At 49.7% G+C, this 7718-nt stretch overlaps 1 protein-coding gene and 1 non-coding gene across 2 annotated transcripts; one reads left to right on the forward strand and one right to left on the reverse strand.

The window, feature by feature from the left end:
* The first annotated feature begins 604 nt into the window (after positions 1-604).
* On the forward strand, positions 605-958 carry LOC109749914 (ethylene-responsive transcription factor ERF109-like). Its single transcript, XM_020308854.1, has one exon. The coding sequence runs from the start codon at positions 605-607 to the stop codon at positions 956-958; it is 354 nt and encodes a 117-aa protein (XP_020164443.1).
* Positions 959-6985: 6027 nt separating this feature from the next.
* LOC120970125 (small nucleolar RNA Z247) lies at positions 6986-7124 on the reverse strand. The gene has a single exon (XR_005764871.1). It is a non-coding gene; the product is annotated as a small nucleolar RNA Z247 (small nucleolar RNA).
* Positions 7125-7718: the final 594 nt, after the last annotated feature.

Raw genomic sequence — 7718 nt, forward strand, 5'->3', positions numbered from 1 at the left:
CACTATGACGCGCTATTTTTTTGTGGGCAAAAGTATCAAAATTACCGACTATTGCTTTGACTGATTATTTATGGATCTGATCACAATGTTTCACTATTAGTTTTTTTTTTCAACATACCAACAAAGGTTGATTTTCAGTAACTCGATTGACACTACTCTTTTTCTGTTAGAGCTATTGCCATATGTCAACAAGATCGTATGCAGGAAGAAAATTCCAGTTTCTTGCAAAAGTTCCTCTCAGAGTTATCCTTTGAGATAACAAAGAACTATTTCTAAGTAGTTATCTTAGATATACCTAAATAGTTCATCCCCACTATCATATTTCTCTTGACATGCAACCTATCCAAATCAGCAGGACTGCCACATCAGCGTTTATTTAGAGATTTACACACGGGACCCAGCATAGTAGAAAACAGACATGTTGGCTTGAGTTACTGCTGTTAGAGCATCTCCAACAGCCGCGCCAAAAGACACGCGCGCGCGGTAAACTCGCATTTTAGCACGCGCGGGACGTTTTCGCGCGCTCCAGCGGTGGCGGGAAACTAGCGCGCGCGGGGGAAAAGCTGGCAGCTCGCGCGCTAGATTTGAAATTGCGGCGCCCGCCATGCGGCTATCCACACAGCCAGGCGTGCTCTCCCCCTTTCCTCGTATCTCCCTTTGCTTCCTCGCCACTCCAGCGCCCCGCCACCGACGCGCCACCATGCCACCGCGCCGCCGAGGAGCGTCGGGCTACCGCAGTGTCCACCAGTGCGCCAACGGCTGGTACTACACCGAGATCCGGTCCGGCAACGTCCGGCTCGGCCTCAGCACCTTCGAGACTATGCACGAGGCCGCCCGCACGTACGACGCGGCGGTGTGGCGCCTATACAGGCCGCGCGCGCAGATGAACTTCCAGGACGTCTACACGCGCCAGCAGGTGCAGGACGTCGCCCCTCCGCCTCGTCTTATCACGGACTAGGACCGTGCGGAGCACAATTGGCGGCAGCGCCGCCTCCTTATCGCCGAGGAGGACGAGCGAGGCATGGCGGAGTGGCGCCGGCGCCACCCAAGGACGTCACCAACGAGCAAGCCTACTGGGCGGAGAGGACGGCAAAGCGCCGAGCGGATTGGTTGGAAAGCGTCGGCGGAAGGCCCTTGCGATATCGCAGTGCGATATCGTTGAAGCACGTGGGGAGTCGATCTTTACGGCTAATGATCCTCGATGGGAGGACATGTGGCTCGATACCTCGGACCGGACCAGCGAGGATGATGATGATGATGATGACGACGACTGGGAGTTGGTTGTAGTTGGACTATCTAGTCGTTTTTTATGTTGTTGCACCGTAGGTTTTTTATCTATCTATGCTATGAAACTATGTAAAATATCTATGTATCGTTTTTATCTATGAATTTTATTATGTATCGTTTTTATAATAAAAATATGTACGCAATGTTCGTGCGATAGCGCGCGCTGCATTTTAGCACGGCTGCTGGAGCTACGCGCATGCTAAATTTTAGCACGGCCAACTCAGCAAATTAAAACTCGGAACCAATATATTTTATTTCCATCAAGGCGTTATCGGCTCGAGGGCACGCACGCTGGCTCTGTTCATCTCCTCCATTATTAACCCCTCTTCCTCTCATTGATTCTTTCAGTGGTTCGGTTCGTCTCCCCTCAATCAATAAAATCTCCGCCTCAACTATAACAAGTCACCCACAAAGATGACGGAACTGCCATTCCATACCGCGCCGCCGCCAGCCAAACCTTCGCGGGCCATCCCCACCGGAGAACCGCGTGATGCTGACCCGGAGTCCAATGATTGACACCGTCGCACGGCCGAACTGTACCGGAGGACCAGCTGAGCTGCACCAGATCACACCCCAGTAGAGAACTGCGCTACAACATCCGCTCCCTCGTGCGCATCATGCCACGGATCCAGCGGCCCGGGAGGCGAGGCTACGTCGGGGTGCTCGCCGCACGGTGGATCGGCTGACCTCGTCGGCGTCAAGGTGTAGGCTCCGCGGGCCCAAGACTCACGCCCCATGGCACCCAGCGAGGCATACTTGCCACCGCTGACATCCTCCTGATAGAGTTAACGTTGTTGTTTAGGCATTCATCATGTTTATTTCGTCCCATTAACGGAGTATTTGAGATTAGTTAGTTAGTTGAGCTAGTCAGGGTGGAGAGAGTGGGTGCATGTGTGAGCATCCGTCAGATGAGAAACATGCATGTACGCGTATGCCGTTGCATGGCCGGGCTGTATAGCTGTTAGGGGCTGAAACGTGACCGAGTAATCAGCGGATAAGTGTGGTGCCGGCCGAACCGTGTGGCTGGGTCAAAAGTTGTTACTCGTGGCCTTTACTACCGGCTAGTGGACAGCCTAGTGGATCAGGAGGCAGTAGTGCGTGTGTGGGTTTCATCTCTACTTAAGGACTTGTAATCAGCCGTGAGAAAGAGTAAGAGAAACGAAAAAGGCACAAGTTGTGCGGTGCCACAAAATTTCCTGCATACTCTTCTTCCACATCTAGCACTCTTATGTTTTCTTGAGAGAATCCTTGAGCAGAGAGAGTTGCAAGGGAGAGAAGAAGCGGCGCTGTGAGAGGCGGTGCCAACACCTCCTCCAATATCACCTCTGCCAGAGGTGGGGGGCTCTCCTTCCTTTCTTCATATCCTTATATGTCTGAACGAGTTTTTGAGTTAGCTTGGTTGGAATCTCTAATTTATGCGTTGTGGGAAGCTTTGTTCGTCTCCAGCCGTCTCCTCCATTGCAGCAAGTCCGGTAGGCCTCTCTACCTCTCATGTTAATTAGTTTATGTAAACGAGCGGAGAACGTCATACCTCATTAGAGGCGACGGGTGTGTGTTAATATAGTCAGGGGCATCTCCCTGATAAGCATACATGTTGTTGAGATTACATCTTGGGAAACAAGAAAGATAGAGAGATAAGATAGAGATGAAGTAGTTACAACAATATAGCTCTATCTACCTAGCCCCACCTGGTTTAGGCCGGTGCGCACTATGGGCCTATTATGAGACGTTTAACACCCTCCCATAATCACAACTTGGACAAGTTCAGATTACATTTAAATTCCTCAAAACTTCTTGTAGGCAAGGCTTTGGTAAACCCATCAGCAACTTGATCTAGGAATAAATAAAATGAATGTCCAATTTCTTGGCAGCAACTCTTTCTCCTCTGGCAAAGTGAAAGTATATTTCGATATGTTTGGTTCTTCATGGAAAACTGGATTAGCAGAAAGATACGTAGCACCAAGATTATCACACCATAACCATGGAGCTTGTTTACAGCGTATTCCAAGCTCTTTTAGTTCTGACTGAACCCAAATGATTTCGGCAGTAGCATTTGCATGTGCCTTATATTCTGCTTCTGTGCTAGATCTGGACACAGTAGCTTGCTTCTTAGCACACCAAGAAATCAGATTTGGACCAAAGAACACTGCAAAACCACCTGTTGACCGTCTGTCATCTAGACAGCCTGCCCAATCAGAGTCAGAGAATGCATTGACAAGAATTGATGGGGACTTGCTGAAAGTTAGTCCAATGCTCAAAGTATTTTTAACATATCTAATTAGGCGTTTTGCAGCTGTCAAGTGTACTGTAGTGGGTGCATGAAGAAACTGACACACTTTGTTCACAGCAAAGGAAATATCAGGCCTAGTCAAGGTTAAATATTGTAATGCACCAACCATACTTCTGTACCTGGTGCTATCCTCTTGATTCAAGAGTTCTCCCTTTGACAAGGACAATTTTTCTGAGCTAGACAAAGGTGTTGATGCTGGCTTGCAACCCTCAACCCTACTTTAGCTACAAGATCAGTTGCATATTTTTCTTGAGTGAGATGGAGGTCATCTCCTGCTCTCTTTACTTCAATGCCAAGAAAATAATGCAGGTCTCCCAGATCCTTAAGAGCAAGTTCAGAATTCAAATCTTTTAACAATCCTGTGACAGCCTCATCTGACGAACTTGTGACTATAATATCATCAACATATATAAGCACAAATATAGAGGTATTTGACTTATTAGAAATGAATAATGAGGTGTCAGACTTGGAAGGAACAAAACCAAGCGCCTGAAGTTTTGAGCTCAACCTAGAATACCATGCTCTTGGGGCTTGATTTAGCCCATACAAGGCCTTGTCAAGCTTGCAAATATGAAGGGGTTTATTTCTTTCCTCAAACCCAGGAGGTTGTTTCATGAACACTTCCTCCTCCAGAACACCATGAAGGAATGCATTCTGTACATCTAGCTGTCAGAGGCTCCATCCCCTGGACATGGCAATAGACAAAACAAGACGGGTAGTGGCAGCCTTTACAACAGGACTAAATGTATCCTCATAGTCTATGCCATACCTTTGCTTAAAACCTTTTGCAACTAACCTAGCTTTATAGCGATCAATGGTTCCATCAGACTTATTTTTAATTCTGAAAACCCATTTACAATCAATCACATTTTTACCTTTGCCTTGATATGTAGGAACAAGATGCCAGGTTTTATTCTTGTGACGTGCCATGTACTCTTCTTCCATGGCCTTTTTCCACCGTGAATCAATCAAAGCTTCTGCAACAGTGTGTGGAACAGTATCTGCACCATGTGTGTTACCAGCATTATCCAAATTTTGCTATTTGTTTATAGTTTTTGGGTTGAATTACTCCCTTTCGAAGTCTGGTCCTGGGTGGCGAAGGAGCTGGCACAGAATATCCTGCACCTGGGGCAGCTGCAGATCCCGAAGAAGACCTGTCGGGCGCGGGCGACGGAGCCGGATCGTCTGCGGCCAAAGTACGTGACGTACTTGAGGAAGGTGGTACAGAAGATCCCGCGCCTGCAGCGGCTGCAGCGGCCGGCTCGTGATGGGCTGATGATGAGGGGGCCCCGCAGATACAACACGGGATTCCGTGCCTGGATCCTGCCGCGACGTGCGCCGCGTGTAGTGGCGCGGTTCGGCGCCAAATTGACGCGGCGCAGGCTGGCGGGGGGAGGCGCGGTCGGCTGGACCGCTGCTGTCGTGGCGTGGCGCGGGGCTCGGTGCAGATTCGTCTGTCCCGTCACGCGTGGATCCCGCGGCTGATGCGCCCCGATCCTGAGGCAGATTCGCCTCGATGGTGCTGTTGCTGCGTCTAGGAGGCATAAAATGACAGTTTTGGCTGATTTCTGCATCATTTTCTGTACCAATTTTTTCTGCTTCATCACAAAACTCATGGCCACCATTAGTAGGCGAATTAGTCAACAATTGATCATTAGTATTAAAAGCATCCCCATTATCAAGGCCGGTGAGATGAGATGGTAAAAGAAGGATTTCCTTTTGAAGGAGAGCGTCGGCGTTTGGGTGGAGATGTGCAAAACGGAAGACAGTCTCATCGAACAGGACATCATGAGAGATGTAGACACGACCCGTGGATACATCAAGGCATTTTACACCTTTGTGTTGTGGACTGCAACCAAGAAAGACACATTGCTTTGACCGGAACATGAGCTTGTGATTATTGTAGGGACGAAGGTTTGGCCAGCACGCACAGCCAAACACTCGAAGTGATTTGTAATCGGGCTTGGTGTGAAGGAGGCGTTCTACCAGAGTTTCATTATTGATAACTCGACTAGGCCTGATATTAATAAGGTGAACTTCGGTAAGAAAGGCCTCATCCCAGAATTTTAATGGCATAGAGGCAGCTGCAAGGAGAGCTAGGCCTACTTCGACGATATGTCTATGCATACGCTCAGCGGATCCGTTTTGTTGGTCAGCATGGGGACATGATATGTGCTGAGATATGCCAATCTATTGGAAGAAGGAATTGAGGTTTCTGTATTCCCCTCCTCAATCAGATTGTATAGCTAGAATTTTGCAATCAAACTTTCTTTCTACAAGTGCTTGGAAGTTGTGAAAAACTTGAAAAACATCAGATCTCTTTTGAAGGAGAGAGATCCACGTGTACTTACTGACGTCATCAATGAAACTCACATAATAAGTGTGGCGTCCAACTGAAGTGGGCGCAGGACCCCAAACATGAGAAAAAATGAGTTCAAGAGGTTTGGTGGAAATACTTGTAGATACGAGATAAGCTAACTGGTGACTCTTAGCACGTTGGCATGAGTCACAAATAGTTTCACAATTACGCTCACCAACAAACGGGAGCTTATTCTTTCTAAGCAATTTCTCAAGCAAAGGAAACGATGCATGCCCTAATCTATCGTGCCACCGTGTTGAAGAGACTTTGGTTACACCATAGGCTTGTTTATTCAATCTCCTAAGCTCCGGAATCAACGGGTAAAGCCCTCGAACGCATCTACCTCAATAGAGGATTTTCTTCGTGACCTGATCCTTGATCAAAAAGAAAAACTGATGAAATTCAAGGAATACATGGTTATCAATGGCAATGCGATGAACGGAAAGGAGATTTTTCGAGGCGCTAGGGACATGCAAAAAATTTCTGAGATGAATATTTCTGTGGGAGTTTTTATTACTCAATGACCAATATGACTAATGCTCATACCTTCTCCATTGGTGTATGGACTTGGTCTTGCCCACGATAATTCTCGCGCATGGTCACCTTCTCCAACTCCCCTGTGATGTGATCTGTCACGCCACTGTCCACGTACCAGTTGGTGTCGACGCCATAGGAGCCGTCTGCTGCCCCCGCAACCTTCTCATCTTGGGAGGATTCTTCATCTTCCTCGTAGCGGTACCAGCAGTCCCGCGCGGTGTGGCCGAGCTTGCCACAGATTTGGCAGCGCGGGACGTCAGGAGCAGCGCGTGGGCGGCCGGCGCAGCGAACCTTGTTGGTGTTGTTGTAGGGCCGTCCGCCGCCGCCGTTTCTGCCGCGTGGAGGAGGGTTGCCGTCGTCGTCTGATAACTTGCCCTTGGTACACTGCAGCCCACGATAGCGGGATGAGCCGCCACCGCCGCATTAGCCGCCGCCGCGGCCGCGAGAGGCCGCGTTGGCAGAGGATTTGAAACCTCCACCGGATCCCGCCGCGCTGTAGAGGGCGGGGCGTTGATCGAAGTTGCTTATCTGAGCGTAAAGATCGTCGAGGCTGATGGGGTCGGTGCAGGCGTCGTTGGCAGAGACAAGGGGCTGGTACTCCATGTCGAGGCAGGAGGTGATGTAGGAGATGAGCTCATCATCATCGATGGGCTTGCCAGCCGCTGCGAGCTCATCTGCAAGGGACCTCATGTGGGCGAAGTAGGCGGCCACCGACTGCGTCCCCTTCTGCGCCGTGGAGAGCGCGACTCTAATGTTGTTGACGCGCGCCCTGGACAGCGACGAGAACATGTGGGCAAGGGCTGCCCAGAGCTCGTGTGGCGTGGCTATGGATGTGACCTGCACAAGGACTTCCTTGGTGAGGGTATTGAGCAAGTATCCAAGTACCTACTGCCCTTCTCTGAACCAGATCGGATAGAGAGGGTTGGGTGTTTTCTCCTCCTTCCCGTCCTTGTCCCTCGTGGTGAGGAATTTGGTGGGCTCCGGCATAGTTCCGTCGACGTAGCCGAAGTAACCAGCACCTCTCAACTGTGGTGTCACCTGCGCACGCCACAGAATGTAGTTGGTGCGGGTTAGCTTCTCGGCGACCTGCCCGAGGGAGGCGGCCTGAACGGAGCTTGAGGCGGACGACATGGCTGGTGATTGGTTTTGCTAGATGTGGTGGATAGTGGAGGCTTTGATTACCATGTAAACGAGCGGAGAACGTCGTACCTCGTTAGAGGCGACGGGTGCGTGTTAACAAAGGCA

The sequence above is a fragment of the Aegilops tauschii genome, chromosome 7, assembly GCF_002575655.3.
Source record: "Aegilops tauschii subsp. strangulata cultivar AL8/78 chromosome 7, Aet v6.0, whole genome shotgun sequence".
Classification (NCBI taxonomy): Eukaryota; Viridiplantae; Streptophyta; class Magnoliopsida; order Poales; family Poaceae; genus Aegilops; species Aegilops tauschii.

Excerpts from the sequence above, each read along its gene's own strand:
- LOC109749914 (XM_020308854.1), top strand. The coding sequence starts at position 605 with ATGCGGCTATCCACACAGCCAGGCGTGCTCTCCCCCTTTCCTCGTATC.